This window comes from Gambusia affinis, linkage group LG20 (assembly GCF_019740435.1).
Source record: "Gambusia affinis linkage group LG20, SWU_Gaff_1.0, whole genome shotgun sequence".
NCBI lineage: Eukaryota > Metazoa > Chordata > Actinopteri > Cyprinodontiformes > Poeciliidae > Gambusia > Gambusia affinis.
In genome coordinates, this window is record NC_057887.1 from 21,826,674 (window position 1) to 21,846,011 (window position 19,338).

A 19,338-nucleotide genomic window follows, 5' to 3' on the forward strand; every position below is an offset into this window, starting at 1 on the left:
TCTATGCGACAGAAATGTAAACAATGGAGTGGAGATGCGCATTTTGTTGGTGGAAAAACTGGAAATATTTTGAGTTTTTGTCGCCAAGTCCGATTATTATAAGCGGCTTTGGGCTTCATTTTTTTTAAAAGTCGCTTGAAAATTTAGCGAGTTGCTGGTTGCGCCTTTTTGGGCTCGTTTTTGAACGTGAAGTTACTCATTTGTGGTTGGGAATAAGCAGAGACTCATAATAAATCCCAGAATTTGTCCATCATTAAGGTAGTTTTAGTCAGTCTCTCCCTGTTCATCATTTCCTGGATGATCCGTCCCGCTGTGTCTTAGTTAATGTCAAGTTAATATATTACCTCCGAGCTGGCGCGCCCAGAAAACTGCAAACATCGAGACCAATATGAACAGCGCAATAAACGTAAAAACAGCCACGAATAAACGTGTCTGTAGTTGGCAATGATTATAATGGCAAGTTAGCACCGTTATAATTATTAATTACGGTAAGTGTCGCAGCCATCTGAGCTGTGGAGCTGCAGGAGGAGATCTGTGCGCTGCGCTGACATCAAACTCAGGGGCGTAACGCAGAATCTGGAGGCTGGGGTGAGGGGGGGCTTTAAAATCCTTCTTGGAGTTTTCCAGACAACAGTGGACCACACAAATTACTCACGTTTTTTATTTTTTGTACTGTTTTTTGTACAATCTCCTCTTCAGTTCAACCTTATCAGTGGAGACACATTGTTGATGTTACCATTATAAAATAGCTGACAATTAAGTATTAGCAAAGATCAATGTGATTTTCACAGGAGGCAGAGCGTTGCTGTTAGCAGCTGCTGAAAATAACTAAAAAGTTACTTTTAATGTAACTTAGTTACTTTCCAAGTCAAGTAGTCAGTAATATAACTAAGTTACTTTTTCAAGGAGTAATCAGTAGTCCGATTAAAGTTACTTTTTCAAATGGGGGAGGGGGGGCGCAGCAGGCATTGTGCTCCTTGGAGGGGGGCTCACCCTTTCATACTTTGAAAACCCCTGCACTAGAATATTTCACTTAAACTAAGACAGGTTTCCCAGTTAATTTATCTGCCAATGGAATAAATACTTTTTTCATCAACATCAAGAAATGATTTACCTAAAACAAGTGCATGTATCTTGCTGAAAAGTTTATTTTAAGTCAATTTGTCTTTAAGACAGCTGCACTAGAAACTGGACCAAAGATACACGGTAAGATTTTGTGTTTTTGCAGTGAGGTCCAATTTAAAAGGACGGTTTCCTCGAATAGTCTGATGCAGAGGTTTAACTTGGACCAAACGACTAAACTCTGGTCCGCCTGGAAACTCTATTTCTCATTTAAAAAATGATAAAAATACCAAAAAATAAATGCAAAAAAATCCACGTTTGCATGCCTCTGGGGTTTCACTCGCGTTTGTTTTGACTCTGACGAAACCGGCTGACATGGATGGATTTAGATTCCCAATCCTAGCCAATCGTTGAGGCCCCTGTTCTCATCTGACCACATGGTTCCAGTTAAAGTCCCAGCAGAGGGAATCAAATTTCACATCCTCACACCAGTGATGGTTGGCTCAACGGCCCTCTATGTCGTATTTCTAAACCTGCAAGACTGAAAATCATGGAACACAAATTAGAAATCGACAAAGTTAAAATGACAAATTTTAAAATGATTGCCTGGGGTTCCACTGATGATTTTCATATCAATAGTTGCAATTTTCCCAGTTTTTCATGGTGGCGTTGGTACCACAATGAAAACTGGATTTACTTTAAGGCTTTTGGACATCTTTACCAGAGGAAACTAGAAATATGTCCATGTCTGTATGTAATTATTTGGTTCTTGATCAAGAGTCACATGTTAGCTAAAAGCCTGTATTCAAGCAGTCTGCATTATTCTTCCAAACCTAAGAATATTGATAACTGTTATTTTCACAGATGATAACAGCTCACCTCAGGCTGTAACACTAAATTATTTATCTGAAACATTCAGATAAAAATATGCCTGAGAAACAAAACCCTGGTTTTTAAATTCTCTTCGTTTCTCATTGGGTCAACTCTCCGATCTGTTAAAATGATCACGTAATTACAGGTGCATATCAGTAAATTAGAATGTTGCTGAAAAGTTAATTTATTTCATTAATTCAATTCAAAAATGAAACTTAGGTTTTATATTGAATAATTACACTCAGTGGGATATACCTCAAGCATTTGACTGTAGCTTTTTATGGTTACATCCTCCAGCTAATGAAAACCAAAAATTCTGTTTCTTATTAAAAAAATGGATGTCGGGTCGATATGAACTGGACTTTAAACGGAGTGTCAACACTTGGTCTGGGTTCCTTTTGCATGAATTACAGCATCAGTGTAATTCATGGAGGTGATCAGTCTGTGGTTCTGAAAAGATGTTCATGTTTATTAGCAGGACTAATAAAGGCTGTCCTGTTGCTTGAACACCGTTTTCTTCTGGACTTCTTCCTTCCACTCAACTTTCCATTAATAAATTATTGGTGAATTTCCCCATGGATCTGTGGGCTACAACATGCTCATAACAAAATGCTTAAGTTTTAAACTCCTTCTTTGCCGTTTTCATTATCCATTATCTACATTTTCAAAAAGCTAAATTTGTGGATTTTATTAGCTGTAAGCCATAATTACAAAAATGCTTGACATATATCTCTCTGTGTGTAATGAAACTATGTATGAACTTTATTTTTTGAGCTGACCTTCTAAAAATATACCATTGTTGTTGATATTCTGATATTTTTTTTGCACCTGTAAACGCCAAAGATTTCAAAATCTATCAGAAGCGATCAGTTATTTCACAGAAGCAGATGGGAATTCACAGATCTTTAAAGATATTTTAGAGCAAAGAATACACTGGCATTGAAGATGTTCCTTTCAAAACCTGTATGGCAGAAATCCATCACTTATATTAGACATACAAATGTCCCATTTTAGCATCATCATCATTATTACTATGACCTCTTATGTCCTGTTACAGTTAGTAAAGGTTTTTTTTCCAGATAACATAAAAATCTGAAAGCTTATGCTTCTGAAAGTACATTGTTAGCTAAAAACACTATTTCCAAGGGAGGGGTGCAAAAAAAGCCACAAATGTGTCGACGGAGCTCTGGACTGAATGGTCACCAGTTCAATTTGAGCTCAATTGCAACAAACATTTAGTTCTTGTTTAACAATGTAAGCATATATTTTATTGATGTCTTCAATCTTTCTTTCATTCATAACCACCAGAACAGTAACCTGACAAATAAAAACAAAACAAACAAAAAAAACAACAAATGATCATGGGAGAAGCAAGCTGACTAATTTCAAACTAAACCGCCTTCATAGAAATGTTTATTTTCCAGAACCAGTAGCGTCTGTGACCCATCTATGGGACAATGACTAAAAGCCTGTCTGAACAGCGTTACAACACAGATGGCCCCTATCATTACCAGGGTGACTAACGGCTAAACCACAAACCATACATTCAATCCAGGTTTAGCGCAGGAGGGACTCCATAACGTCTCGCTTCTTTCTAGTGTGGTTGCCATATTGACCCGCCACAACCCAATATATGATTGATTTATTTCACACGTAATGACACATGGCTAGACAACTGTACACGTTATATCAAACTAACAAAAATAAAGTAATACAGAGTTGAAACGCAAGAAGCGTAAATGGCATTTAACATATGAAAGTTACACTGTAAAAATGTGGATCTTACAATTGTCATACAACCAGACATTATTTATTAATATACTGTACATTTTTCACTCGCTCCAATCATCCTAATATGGATGCGTAATCCCTTTTCTTAAATGCTGCTGAAGATGTCTAGTCATCACCATGGCAGCATTTTGCTGCATGAGAACAGAGGTCGTATCAAATTCCAGCCTAAAAGCAATCATCCGGCTACTGATCGGATTCAAATAACACAATGTCAATACTTTATTTTTATCCATACAGGATTAATTTATCATATCGGTGAAACAGCATTTTTACCATCATTCGGCGCTGGCATTTAAGTGTCAGAATTTACCAGTTCAAATACCACATAGCTGGCTTTTACAAAATACATAATACACTCTCAAAACACAAAAAAGTTTGTAATGATTATTATTACTGAAACAACAGATGAAACTTTGTCAAACGGAGATCTGCGTTTGCCGTTCTAGAACCTAAGTGGTCACGAAAGCCAATTGAAAGATTCACAATGAGTGTTGCAATTGAGCCCTTATGTTTCTGAGAAGTAGCCAAATTTAAAACATAACAAACGTCCACCTGTCACCGCCCCTGATTATTCACAAAGAAACAAACTGTACCGGCTTATACATCCGTCCCAAAATATGTCTGCATTGGAGTCTGCAATGATACATATTTAGATGAAAATATATTTATATTATTTGTGGATTTTTCACAGTAGTTTGTACTGCACTGTACCTTTATGTCCATCTATTATGCCTACATAATTTTCACCTTGAGGGAGTCTGTTGAGTCACTTGAGAGAGTGTGTCTCATGTATTTTTTTTTTTTTGTGGAAGAAAAATGTCTCTTGTATTTTACTCTGAAACATCTCCATTCTGCCGTGTGGTAAGTGCTGTGCGTATCTTTCATCTCTGCTGGCCAACAACAATTGGGGAACTGAATTACTCTGACAGACTAGTTTGTCTCTTTTTTCCTACGAGAATACAGCTTGTAGAAACTGCAAAAAACATTTGCTTTGGCACAGATTTACATTGTAGCAATGGTCACTCCTTGATCTCCATGGCCATAGTCGCTTCTACAAACACAGTTGGGCCATTGTGGTAATCCTTGGCTCAGTACACCGTCACGGATAAGTCTATGTGTTTGTGTATTGCCGTGTCAGTCTATCCTCTCTCCTGGTGTAAAGTCAATGCGCTCTAGTGTCTTATCATTCCACACGTTAACCCGACATCAATTCCCTCTCTGTCTTTGAGTCCTGCCCGCTCTCCCTCTCTTCACTCGCTTTTGTTTTTAGATCTGGGTCTCTTGGACGTTTTCCTTGGAGCTCCCCTTGAAGAGCAGCGGCTCCATTTGGGGGTTCTGGTTTTGGCCCATGAAACCCTTGATCGATCCGTGTAAGCCCATAGTTGGCATGGGGAGAGACATCGGCAGCGGTGGGGACATGGAGCTGGTGTTGGTGCCATTGCCTGATGCAGAGAGCATATTTGATGTAGAGATTGGAACTGATGTGCAGGAGATAGGGTTGTCCTGGCCATGCTGGTTCTTGCTGTTGAGGATTCCACATGGTCCCATCCCCTCGGTGATACTGAGACCCATCACATTGTTGTTGAAATGATGTGTCTTGTAGTAATGGTTTAGGGTGTCCGTGCGACCGATGTTGGGAAGGTTGACTACTTCCGGGTGATGTATCCTCAAGGTTCCTTCCGTACCAGTCCCAGAATTTATCGTCGAACCGCCAGAGATGCCACTTCCAGCCCCAGCTCCAATTTCATCTTCGACGTTGACAATCTCAATTGCTCTGGCAGGGCCGTGGTGTTTGTGTAGTTGGTGTTGCTTACGGAGTTTGTAGAAGACCACCAGCATCACTGCTGCCATAAAAGTAATAGCAACGAAGCAACCAATGATGATCTTAGTTGTTTTCATTACATCATCCAGGCCTGGAATGTTAGTTACATCCATTAGAGAGACAGTCACTGAATTTTCAGTAGTTCTGGGTGACAGTGGCGACAGAGTAGACAAAGATGGTGATATAGTGCTGCTAGATAGACCGTCTACCCCTCCATGACCAGGAGGCTTGGGGGAACCAACAAAGGTCTCGTTCACATACTGTCTTGCTGAGTTCTCCTCCTCTCTTGGCTCCACTGACTCAACTGTGACAGTGGTGAAATAGCTGTAGCTGTTACTAGGATCAGAAGCAGAGACGTTGAGCACAGCGGTTGCAGTGGTATTCCCAGCAGAGTTGGTTACCATGCAGGTATACTGCCCGGTGTCCTGCACGGTCACATTCGTGAAGTTCAGTGTTCCATCATGAAGCACTGAGATCCTAACTCGGTATGATCCGTGTGTCATCAGGGTGCCGTTTGGGGTGAACCAGTTCACAGAGGTCATAGAGGTTCCGGTACGGCATTTCAGCTCTGCGGCCATACCTTCGGTGACATTCAGATCAGTGGGCGGCTCCACAATCACTGGAGCATAGCAGACAAAGTGGGTCTGATCCAGTTCCCCGATGTACTTCCCTTTCAGGCCTGGCGGGGCATGGCAACGAGCACAACACGTGGTGTTGCTGGGAACTGTCTCTTTAAGCCACCAGCTGAGCCACAGGACGTCACAGTTGCAAACCCAAGGATTATGATTGAGGTGTACTCTCTCCAACTGGTGCAAAGGGGTGAACAGATCATGGGGCAGAGAATGCAGAGAATTGTGGGAAAGGTTGAGCTCCTCCAAGTTCTTGAGGTCGTCAAAAGCATTGCGTTCAATGATAGTCACTCTGGAGTGCATCAGCCAAAGCTTTCGAAGTGACACCAGTCCCTGAAATGATCCAGGACGGACAATCCCCAGCTGATTCCCTGATAACTCCAACTCCTCAAGTCGAACAAGCGGGGTAAGGTTAGGGATGTCCTTCAAGCCGCACATGCCAAGATTCAAAAAACGCAGATTTACCAGACCTTCGAAGGCAGCCTCTGAGATGAAACCCAACTTCCTGAGTTCCCCCAGATCCAGACGTCTTAATGAGGGAACGCGGTTAAAAGCAAAGGCTGGCAGTGTCTCAATGGGGTTGTTTCGTAGCCATAGTTCTCTTAGTTTGCTGAGGTACTCAAAAGCTTGAGTTGGTACCACTGTAAGACGGTTATCAAAAAGCTCCAACGTGTTGAGGTTGGGGAGGCCATTGAAAGCTCCCACCTCAATCTGCCGGATGTGGTTTTTGGAGAGCTGGAGAATTTCTAGATGCCGCAGATGCTTGAATGTGTCAGACTTGATCACCTTGTGTAAACAAAGAAGACAAAAAGGGACACATGGTGGCAACATGAGAATTATTGAAATCACAACCTGTCATTTGATTCTTTGACTTTTGAAGGTCAAACCATGTTTACCTGAATTGAGTTCTCTTGTAGATTGAGGTATCTTGTGTTTTCTGAAATGCTGTCTGGGATTTGATCCAAACTCTTCCTTGTACAGATGACCCGGCTCGCCTGGTTGGAGCAGGTGCAGGGGTTGGGGCATGGCGGTGCCGCCTCTGTCAGCTGGGGTCCATGGTGGTGAAACCACAACAGGAGCTGGACCAACCAGAGGACGGGGGAAGGGGTGCAGGGGCTGGTCACCATGACAAGACGCATGGCAACTGAGTCATGACCCACCCCTAGTTCTGAAATATTGATTAGTCACCTCCAAAAGGGTAAGTTAAGTGCTTATCTTGACATTCATGGTTTTATCTGACTTTTTCCGTGTTGAAGAGTCAAAAACTTTAAATTTTACATTAACGATTGGTAAATAAAGCTACCTACTTTACTTTGCTCATACTTTCTTGGAAATCAGACTTGATTTTTTTGATATTTCACTGAAAGAAGTCCTGCACTTCTGCTCCCATAACATTCACCAAAGTAGCTATCAAGTTAGGAGGGAGAGGTCCTTGAGAAGGAGCTGTCAGTGCGGAGGCTGTTGCTTCTTACTGTGGGAAGAAAGAGAAACAGAAAGAAAAGAGAGACAGTAAGTGCACAGAACATCAGTCTAGTTGCAACAGTTTAAAAAGCCAGGCAAAAATAATATACATTATTTTTGGTGCCACAAACTGGGCAAGTGGTTTGGAGCCATTTTCTTCATATGTTGAATCATCAAAGTCATGGTTTGTATTTCAACAAATCAACAAAGCCATAGGAGAATTTCATGAGTTTTATTCAGGCATTGATTAGGCAGAGCTGACATTTTGGTTTGATTCGGTTTGACTCCATTTTGATCCCATAACCTCCTGTTGTTGTTTTTTAATTTAATGTTTGAACAATTAAATAGTAGGTAAGGCCCTGTTGTCATGTTGAAATGTTACAACTAATTTGATTTGTTAGAGCAGTCCTGTTTCTCAACCTTTACATGCATCCAACTCTCCTGAATCAGACGTTGTGTTACCAGGAGAACCTGCTGATGAGGGATTTCAGCCGATTAATTTTGGTTTTGGACATCTAAAAGTTGCAGGATAGTAGCTCTCCAGGACTGGACTTGAACACATCTTAAAAAAAAAATAAAGAATTAGAATAAAGAATAAAATAAAGAATTAAAATAAAGAAAACCTGGAGTACCCATGTTTAATAAAATAAAGCTCTTATTTTTTTATTTCAGACACATGATCCTGGCTTTCAAAAAAAGGCAACGTGAAGGACAAAAAAATAAAGAATATTATTAAGAAAGCATGGCTATTAAGCTCATAAAATTCATCCATAAAAATAGTATGCCTGGAAGGAGTGGCAGTAAATTCATAGGGGGGCTGTTCCCACCCGCAGCCCCCCTTTGTGGTGCCACTGCACACACTCATCAATCACTGGGCCTGAATATAGCAGCAGGAACGAGAAAGTACACAATGTCACAGCTTCATTAATTACACTGGAGGGTAATAACTGATACCTGACAAATGCATATGTTGAACATAATATGCCATTCCAAAGATTTTCAAACAAAAATGGTAAAACTATTAAAAACCATCATTTTTTTTTGGTATTTAAAAAGGGTTTGCAAATCTGCACCGTGTCATTGCCATTTGTGGTTGAAAGGGTGACGAAAACATTTTCAAACAGAAATGGATCAGCAGACTCTCTAAATTTAGAAATCCCTGGGCTGTTTGCGCCGTAATGATTCGATAGATAGAGTGCTTGTTGTTTACTCAAACACCTCATGCTTGACACTGTGACTTTAATGGTCACATGGCTGCAACGTCCGTGGAATAAAGTCAACAAGAAGGTGCTTGTATCCAAGAGCCACTGGTTTTCATCATCCTCGTTCCGTCTGAAAGAAGTGTGTTTGTGCCGCTGCTTCTAATTCCCTTCATAAACTGGGGTTCTTTCGTCAGCATCCATACATAGCCAGTTCTCAGCATCTGCTTTTCCTGTGCAGCAGCGATGCATTCACTCGCAGGAACACGGTTGCTGTGGCAACCTGCTCACTCACCATCTTGTGTTTTTTACTGTCCAGTCGCCTCATTCAACGTTACTGCGTTTAGCCGAGCTTGATGAGGCTTTGCAAAACAGACCAGCAGCACCTATTCGGTCCAAATCACCAGATATCTGCCCCAGTCCTGATCTGTTGTCATGGAAGACCGAAAAATGAGACTTCTGGTCAGACGGTGCCGATGCAGACGAGAAGTGGCTCTAAATCTGATCAGTCTGAACCTTGGCCTTCAGTGAGAGCAGAGGAAGCAGATCTGGCATCTCTATGAGGTCTGAGGTTGAAGTCAAGATGAGTCATTATTGAAATTATAGTCCTCAGAAGTGATAAAGCAGCATTTTATAAAAGCTCATATTGAAAAGCGTGATTAAAAAATAGGCCTTTTCAGACGCTGAGCACATCCCACATCCTCTCTTTTGACAGACAGAAAAGTACACCCATCCATAACTAATAACATTTCAACGTCACGCTACTAAATTGTTTTGTTATTAAGGTGTTATTTACATATTTTTCCACCTACTCTCCTCTAGTAATAACATCTAACACGGCTGAATGAAGGTAAAATGGTAAAATATCTCTTTAAGATCAAGGGATCCAGGATGGCTGTTGTATTGTTGCAGTGACTCATGAAAGCATCAAAACATTATTAATATTCAACCAGTTACAGATCACCAGCTTTCCCAGGGAATAAAAATCAGTTTGCTAACAATGACAGGGCCGAACATTACAAAGGTTTACAGGAACTATTTATATTTATGTTTCCAGAAACTATTTATTTCTGGTGAGGCATTTTAGCTGTCAGATTTTTGTGCAGAAAATCATTGTGATTCAACTGAAACCCTGGTCAGCCATGACAGCGATGTTCAGCCACATCCTCCAGGTCGCCTGTTAGGTGTATTTCAAAAGTGCCGATGCATTTTGGATGTTTCCAGAAATAATGCAATGTTTCTAAGCAACTTTTTACATGGACTGCTGAGATATAATTCGACCGATCACTCTACTGTACAGGACAAACAACCATGAACTTGTGCATTTCCTCTGAAGGAGATGAAGAGAGACCAATTAACATGACATGCATGTTTCTGGACTGTGGGAGGAACCTGGAGTACCCAGAGAGAAGCTAAATATTCAGAGGTAGAACATTAAAGCTCTGTGTCACAACGTAGCCCTTATCATGTGTGGTTTCCATGTCAACAGAGCATCAAGTTGGACTATGCCAGGAGCCTCTCATCTCCTAAATCCGGCCCTGTGGCCATGAGAGGCACAGAGATCGTAGCATTACTGACACTCAACATATCAAATAAAAACTGTCCCAAAATCCCCAGTCAACGACAGTTTGTACCTGTTAGTTCTAAAATAATGCTCAGAATAGAAAATGGTAATAAAATAAATCCTTTTAGTTTAGTGGTTTAGTTTTGTTAATTTTCTGTCTTTTGAACCAGAAGTCCCTTGGCAGAGGATGAAACTGTGTGGACACCTGTTGACTTGACCTGCCATCCTAAAATTTTCCACTCCACCAGAGCAGCAGCAGCAGCAGCAGCAGCAGCAGCAGCAGCAGCAGCAGCAGCAGCAGCACACACTGATGTTCTTTAATATTTACATCACTCCTCAACTCAACTGAGAACCATTAAAACCCGGCCTTCATCCTCAACCCCTGCGATTTTCTTCCCACTTTCACTCAGATGAATTCCCCTCCGTGGACTTAGCTGTTTGAACATGTCAAGAGCAGATTGCAACCATGTAGATATTGATTCTTCGATCTGATCCGAAGGCGAGCGCTGGGTCGTGAAAAGACAAATTAGCTCCAAGCTGCTGACCAACTACTCCAGACCCAATCACATCATCATAAGCATCTGGTTGCACTCAGAGCTTCTCCTTCAGGTCTGCGAAGAGGCAAATCAGAAAGAGGACAAACACACAGAGGCTCAGACCCACCAGTCACATATCATGTATTTACAAATGATGGAGAAGAGCGCAAAGCTGCACAGGTGCAGCAGGGCCAACATCATCTACTGTAACTATGACAACGCTAGATTGATTCAGGACGTGGGAATCGGATGGGGCTCATTTCCACCAGCATTCAAATAAAAAAAAATAACTTTTTCTCTCCTCTTTTGGCTGATGGCAACATTTTTCCCTCCTTACATGTGAGGTGTAAAAAAATAATCACCCGAGAATAGTGATAAAAATGCATCGACTGGACCGCTTCCTCCTGCAGTCCTCATCCTAATCTGCAATCTCACCTCATCATATAGCCGCCAGCTTGATATCTCCTTACAATAGCACAGAATGGCCTTATTCATCTGCAGCTGCGCTCACTGCACGGCGCACCTTCTCGGAACGCAATTGAAATTCTGAATAGGCCTAATTCTGCACATGCTGCATTACAAAATGGCTTGCATCCATTCTCTCTTCGGTGTAATGACAACACGACTGCACCCACGGTATGATTATTCTGGATTTTTTTTAAATTATTTTTTAAATAGAAAAACAGGCCTAGTGCGGGCTTACATAAGGGAGTGTATCATTTGATTACATTAGATGATCAAATCCTATTAATTATTTACCAAAAATGTTATGAATCTTTAACCTTTTCGGTTTTCCCCCCCCCCCCCCCCCAGCTGATGACTGACTTCCTTAGAGACAAACAACATGACAACACAACACGCCGATCATTTCAGCCCCTTTTCTACCTGTACGTCCAAGAAAAGCTTAAAACAGCACATACCTTTAATGTTCGGCGTCTGCATGCGGCGTAATGTCTGCCTCCCCTCTCTCCCTTTCGTGCCCCCTCTGCGATCGTGCCTTTCCCCCCCCCTCCACAACCTCGCTATCTGTCTCTCCTTGTCTCTCCCCTAAATTGATTCGCTTGTTTCCACGGCTGTGAGCTGGCTCTTGTTCTTGTAAGCTAGATCCGCAGCGCCAACGCAACGCAGGGGGGCTACAGCGCTGGCAGGTTAAAGATGAACACAATCCACACACACACGCACGGAACCGAGCAGGCGGGGTGGAGGTGGGTGAGGAGCGAGGGGTAAAAAACAGAGCGAGAGAGAGAGAGAGGAGATCAGATTACGGGCCGTTGGAGAAAATGATGTTATAATTGTCACATTTAGGGAACGAGGTCGGGGACGAGCGCATCGATGCGTCTTATCCTTGGAGAGGAGCGCAGCGAACGCGACGTCGCCCGCCGGGCAGAGCGCTTTGCGTCCAGCATAAACGGCTCTTTACGCACATTCCGTATGTTTCCGACTGAATCCCACTAAGGCGTAATTGGAGCGGGGGATATGAGGCTGCGTCCGTCTGATGCTTGGAGCATTAATCAAGGAGAGAGTCACATCGAAAGGTTTTTATTTAACCATGCAGGTTCCTGCTGCAGCATCAGCTCTGTGCATGTAACGAGCAGCTGTATGGTCATATTTATTAATGTGACTCAGCAGCGCTGAAATATCAGTGGGACACTGTGAGTCAGTGTGTTTTCTGGGGACAAGATGAGATTTTAGATTTCAGTTTATTGTCTCTGGTAAACATTGTTCAGTTCTGGTTAGAGTTCTGTTAAAAATATATACATATGCACGTTTCTTTTTCATATTTTTACCAAAAACGAAACGTGACCAAGCAACACATTGTTGTGCATAACTGCGAAATGGAAGAAACAACATATGGGTTTCAAATTTTCCATAAATACAAATCAGATTTACCCCCTTTACTCCGAACTCCCTAAATAAAACCCAGACTGGTTGAAGATGATTTACTTTGGTTTAAATAAATATCACCCTCAGCACCATCCCTATGGTGAGGCATGGTAGTGGCAGCATTGTGCTCGATAACGAGATGGACGGAGCTCAAATGACCTGGAAGCACAAAAATCAAATGTTTTTTCCCCAATTAAAAATCAGAGTAGGATGCTTCTTCCCCCTCCTTTACTCTGATAGCCCTAAATAAAACTCAGCATCCACAGAGTAAAGCTGAGCGCTTCCAGAAGTCGCTCATCACATCTGCCATCAGACTTTTTAATAATCGCATGCAGTAAATCACATGAGCTCTTCAGGTTGCCTTCATGTGAAATGTGCATAAATTTATGTAAATATAAATTCTGTATTTATACAGAATTTATATTTATCTGTATTTATTTATAGATGAATACAGAATATGGTACATGTAGACCATGCATTTTAAAATCCATGCAATATTTTTTTTAAAATATGACAATTTTAAATACAGATTTTAAAAAAATGTTTTTACATACAGCATAAATTCTGTATTTAAAAATGTCAAAATTTAATGTATTTTTTTTCCTGAGTACTTTTTAAGCTTTTTTTTTTTTTTAGCTATTTTTATATTCAGTGGATTTTATTTTGTTACTGTGTTTCTGTAACTTGTGAGATTAATAAAGGGCTTTTTTTATTCTATCCTGTCCTAAAAGTCCAGATGTGTGGTCAGATCCAGATTAGGAAAAAAGATTTTACTGGCATCTCATTTCATCTCTAAATACTTGCAGCTGTTCTGCTGAGGCCTCGGTGGTCATGAAGACCGAGGATCGCAGCAGACACGTCGTTCTCTCTCTGAGTCATCGCAGATATGGAGGAATAATATTCTGACACAAAAGAACAAACACAGCAGAAGGGGCTCTGAAGATGAGAAAAAACTGAACTGTTTGACCAAAAGGCAGAAAATATGTATGGAAGTTTTAAAGGTGACCTTATTATGCTTTCTTGATCAGGTCAGGAAGAAAGAAAAACATGTTTGTTACACATTTTGCACAAAATCAAACTTTTTAGATGTTTTAAGGCGTCCTGTCACTTTAAATCCAAACTTATCGTTTACACTCGTAAATGACTGTAAACCGATGTGGAGTAATACAACTGTATGTCTTTGAAAAGCAGAGGTGGAGCCTCCTGCGCAACCATCTAGAAAGCAGCAAGTGGTTTCTAGACATTAACTTAACAAAAAAAAGGCACTTTGTCTTTTTCAGCAGCCATTGTACAGCACATAAAGCAGGAAAACCAGCTGACCAAACATGCTGGAGCTCAGGTTTGGTTGCTGGGTAATTTGTCTGCTGATTTGTGAGGTTACTTTCCAGAAGTTTTTGAAACAACTCATTTTCCAGAATCCAAAATACATCAAGTTATTGCCAAAAACTCGACAGGGGTGTGATTTTAGTTTTTTTACACTTGGGATGTTTAATGAAGCAGTAGAAACCCAAAAATGTACAAAATGTGAGTTTTGCATAATATGTCCCCTTTAAGTTAAATCTATTTGCACATTTCAGCAACAAGACAGTTCATACCATGAGGACACAAAACAGAAACCAGTTATTAAAACAATCCATAAAGATTACATTTAGTCAAACACAAAATACCTGGGTAACCTCAAAATGAGACAAAACTAATTTACAACTAACTTCTCAGCAAGAGATAGGAGCTTGTTTCAAATAAATAATTCCTTAATAGCAGATTATTCTTTCTTATAAGCAGGACATTTTTTTTACGTTATAAGTGAAATAATCAGCCAGTTGAACTAGAAGATTTTCATCAATATTAAGGATTTATTGACTGAAACAAACTCCTGTATTTTTCTGAAAAGCTACTTGTTAGTTTTGTTTTATTTCATGTGTACTAAGATATTTTCCCTTGAAACTGGAACAAAAATACTTGGTAATATTTTTGTGAAAGTTTGTTCCAGATTTGTGGAGCATAAAAACTGAATTCTGCTGAAAGTCCTGAACCCAGCTGGGAATCAGAGGCAAGTTGTGGAAAATGAGTATTTACAGACGCTGTCCTTTAAATCTGAACTCTGTTCCAACAAGGAACACATAAACCAAAGCTGGTAGAAACAAACCACAGAGAATTTAAAGTTGTGGTTCTACAAACTTTCACCTCAGGAGAGCTGAAAACTGTTGCTCCAAAACTCTTATTCTTATTTCAAACTTTAAAAACCATGCATCATTTTCCTTCCACTCTAAAATGATGCACTACTTCCTACTGCTCTATCACACAATCCCAATAAAACACACAGAAGACGTTCATAACGAATGCCCAGTGCTAGGACGAGCATTTTGCTAACGGCCAGCCAGGATTAAATCTTGCTAACTAATGATGTCTGTTTTCTGCAGACTTTGCATGTGTCCACTTCTACAGCAAACACAACGCTGTAAATAAACAAAGCCGCCGCTGCGTTTCCTTGTCGTCAGCATCCAGACGCAAAAAAGAAAAAAGTCGGTCGCCCTCATGAGCTTTGCACATGACTGAAATAAAAAAATACTTGTGTTGCTAAAGCGCAAACAGGAAGCGTTCTGTGAGATGCACTGTAAAACATTAGTAGGTGGTTTAACCTGAAAATGAAAGTCCACTTGCTGCCTTGAAAATGGAATTTAAGTCGACAAGAAAATGATTTTATTTTTAACTCAGAAAGGAAAGTTTGTGAAGTTGATTTAACAAGAGACAATTTGTCTAAACATTGTTTTTTAAGTTCATTAATCTTGAATTGTGAGTTTTAACTTAATGCTGCAGTTTAAACCAAATAATTAAATCACAATATGCAATAAAATCCGACCTGATTTCTCTATTATTTTCACTCACAATATCAAGTTAAAATAACTTATTTCACTGTAGAATAATTTAACTTCTAGTTTCAAATCACATGAACCAAATTTCTGATCTAATGATGAATTTTATTGAACATCTGAATGAATTGAGCTCAGAAACATTCAGTGTGATCAGGACATTATCCTCAAGCTTTGCAAACTGTCAGCTGCATTAAAATAAACATTTGCCTTAATAACACCAGAGTCACATCAAAGTAACGCTCTTCATCTCAGGATACAAAAACACGCCGCTAAGCATTCTGGGAAATAGTTCCCACTTTCATTTCTTCCAGTATTTTGTTAACTGCTAAACTAAAAACTCTAGTTTATTCAACTCTTAATAAAAAGTTAACACAACTTACTGCTGTATAAGTTTATCTTTGCTAAACTCAAACATGTAGCTTCAAAATCTGAAACTCAGTAAATTTATTTGGCTTAAAGAGAAGAAGACATGTGAATCACATGTTTTACAGTGTGCCATCGGCGGACTGCTCCATGTTTAATTAGCCAACAGAGACGGTTTGTGCCGTAAAGAGGCGCCACTCCTGCGTCAGAGCGCGGCCTCCCTCCCTGCTCTCTGCCATGTCTGACTCCACATGTGGACGGATCCTTTCGGGTTCAGGTCGTAGCTGGAAGGAGGAGAATCTTCCTTTTATAGCTTCTCATCCCAGTTTGTGAGTAAAAATAAATCTGTGCATATCTTTGCTCTGTCTCAGCACACACTAAAGGTCAAAGGAGCCAAAAGGCCAGTGATGCTTCAGAAAGACCCTGAAGATATGAACTCCCTCTCCTCCTCCTCCTCTGCACCCCCGCCCCTCTCTGTGAACGCCGTGGCGACCATTGTCCTCCATCCACTAGCTTTTGCTGAAAGCTGCACAGCAATGAGGTCTCTGTGCCTTTTTGCCTCTCTCTTCCTCTCCCCTCCCCCCTCTCACTCCTTTCCTCTCTCTTTCTCTATCTCTCCCCCTCTATTAAATTTCCAGTCACACAGTGGTGCAGAGGATATTCCTCCTTTCCCTCTTCTCCTCCCCTCCTCCTCCTCTTTCCTCGTTCTCTCTCTCAGTCATGGTAAAAAATTTTCACCTATATCCAGTTCTGGTCCAAACTGCCTTTCAGCGCTTTTTGTTTTCCCCTTTCTGCCTCTCGTTTCGTCTGTCTGTACATCTTTTTGCCTTCCGCACCATTTAAAGCGATTCCATGCCAAACCCACCCTGCGCCTCGGCTCCCCTTCCTTCCCCTCTTTCCACTCTGTGTCCTCTCTGTGTCATTGCACATTGAATCTGATATCCCTCTTATGGATGTATGGCATGCTCGTGTGTGTGTGTGTGTGTGTGTGTGTGAGAGAGAGGAGTAGATAGGAGCAATGGAGAAGGGCATGCATTTGTGCACAGTAAATGAACAAACACTCGCTGCTGTATTGCTTGTGTCATCAGTACAGCGAGGGTCTTGGAGGAGAAATATAGGGAAGATGGTTAATCCCCCAATCCAGAGGATGAGTGCACTGCATCTCCAATACAAACCCAAACCCTACAAACTCTTAATGGTGTGTTAGGACGCCACGGGGGAGGAGGAGGAGAGGAGGGTGATGTGGATTTGGCAGCAACATGCTAGCAACAAGACATATGTGGCATGCTGATAGCGCCAGAGAGGTGCAGCTCACACTGAGGAGAGGCTTTGGTTCCCGTCCATCAATCAGTGCGTTAGCTACACCCCCGATCCCAAACCGGGCGACGCACTTCAAAGACTACATCTTGCAGGAGGCGCTCATTGTGGGGAGAGATTTAAGCTCTATTTAACGGCTCTGACCTCCTAATTGGGATTCTGAACTAAGTTATTTATTTTTTTTTGGGGAGGCTATATTTAGTGTTTCAGTTGAAATCGTTGGGTTGACTTATGTCCAAGAGAATAAAAGAGATACAAGAGAGAGCTCCAACTTATTCACAGTGACATCGGTTAGTGTGTGTGTGTGTGTGTGTGTGTGTGTGTGTGTTTGTGTGTGACAGAGAGAGTGGAGAGGAGAGAAAATAGAGTGAAAAATCCGAGTGTCACAGTATCTTAGCAACTGCCTCCATCTCCTTGGAGACGAGAGCTGACATCATTTCCTGTCTGCGAGCACTCACTTTGAGTTTGTCCACGGTGTGTTTGTGCACATGGCTGTATATGCCGGGCTGTGTGGGTGTTTGTACGTGAGCCAGGGTTTCCAAGTAAATATTCAGATGTGTGTGCGGCCTTGTGCGCGGAGACGGAGAGCCGAGAGCTTCCTGAGTTCAGGAGAAGGTCCGCTAACCGCTAAAAACAAAACAAAACAACAACAGAAACTGTTGCGTGTAACTGTTGACCCTGTGACGTGTTTTCCAGGAATCGCGGTCCAGCCTCGGGTTGGTTAGAAAGATCTCTCTTTTTCATTTTTCTCACCGTTTCGTCTCACATGTTAAAGAAAATCTAATATAAATGATGTTTTTCATATTCGGGCTTTGATAGGAAAGATTCTGGAAAGTTTGTCCGTTTCTGAGGATTTCTTGTTTGTGCTCAGGTCAGCCATTACAGGAGGCGCTGCGTTGAGCGGAGACGAAGCTTTGACTGCCATCTTGTGGACACAATGGATAATTGCAGCTCTGTTTTCTGGATTTCCCATGGCTCATCCAGTTTTCCACAAATCCAAAAACTAAGACTTAATTAGTGAGATATTAGTGCTGTGATTTTTTTTCCTGTCCCAGCTGGGGAAAAGCCTCCCCACAGCATGCCACTGCCACCACCATGTTTCACAGTGGGACTCGTGTGCTCAGGCTGTGTTAGTTTTCTGGAAACAGCTTATCTGTTTTGCTCTGTAAAATAGGGGGAAAACTTTTTTTATGTTACTTCTTTTATTTATTATTTATTTCATTTCATTTCATTTGAAGAAAAAAAACACGATTCACTTTACATGATTTAAAAATTTGTTTTCCTTCATTACAGATTCTACAAAGCTTCTTAATTTTTTTGATAATTTCCTGCTTTGTGTTCATGTTTTCCCCTTCAGCAGCTGTTAATTTTAACATAAACAAAGCCTCGCCTGCCATCTTGTGAGCAAAAAGGTGAACTGCAGCCACCCGGTAGTATTTTACAAACACTCCCCACTGTTTTTGCTTTGCAGATTTTTCCAAGTATTCAAAAAAGCAACATCAGTTTTACTATTTTTATTCACTTTTAATGGACTATATACAGCTTTTATTTCATGTGATAATCCATAAACTATAACATAATGTAAATAAATTCAGTTCTGAACTGCGTTTATGATATTTGACGTTTTCTGCGCCACAACAGCACATCCCTCATGTTATTTTTTACTTAAAATATACATTTTGGTCTCATAAAGCCAATGCAGAAGGTTCCAGGTTCCAGTAATTTAGCAAACATGTTTATTTTTTCAGAATAAAAAGGGAAGAAATGGTTCAGTGCTTCCCACACAGAACAAGCTAAAACTATTCAAACCACAAACAGATTTAGATTTAAAATCACAAACTTTAATTTTTGATACAAAGAATCAGCTGAAGCTCCAAGAGTTTCTCATGAGGATTTATTCTTGTTCTTTAGAAAGTTTGAAATCCCCAGCTGTAAGAAAAAAAAAAAAACAGAAATAAACATTC

General features: G+C 40.8%; 1 protein-coding gene across 1 annotated transcript; it reads right to left on the reverse strand.

Moving 5' to 3' along the window:
* Positions 1–2,825: 2,825 nt before the first annotated feature.
* Positions 2,826–12,341, reverse strand: lrrc4bb (leucine rich repeat containing 4Bb). The gene is made up of 3 exons (XM_044103438.1): positions 11,858–12,341; positions 7,074–7,648; positions 2,826–6,963 (listed from the first exon to the last, which is right to left on the reverse strand). Exons 2-3 carry the CDS (start codon positions 7,314–7,316, stop codon positions 4,993–4,995), a joined length of 2,214 nt encoding a protein of 737 aa, XP_043959373.1. The 5' UTR covers positions 7,317–7,648; positions 11,858–12,341; the 3' UTR covers positions 2,826–4,992.
* Between the last annotated feature and the right edge of the window lie 6,997 nt (positions 12,342–19,338).

Bases quoted from the DNA above. Each gene is read 5' to 3' on its own strand.
- lrrc4bb (XM_044103438.1), bottom strand. From the start codon at position 7,316: ATGCGTCTTGTCATGGTGACCAGCCCCTGCACCCCTTCCCCCGTCCTC. The intron at 6,964-7,073 runs GTAAACATGGTT...TGTTTACACAAG, and splicing joins TACAAGAGAACTCAATTCAG to GTGATCAAGTCTGACACATT.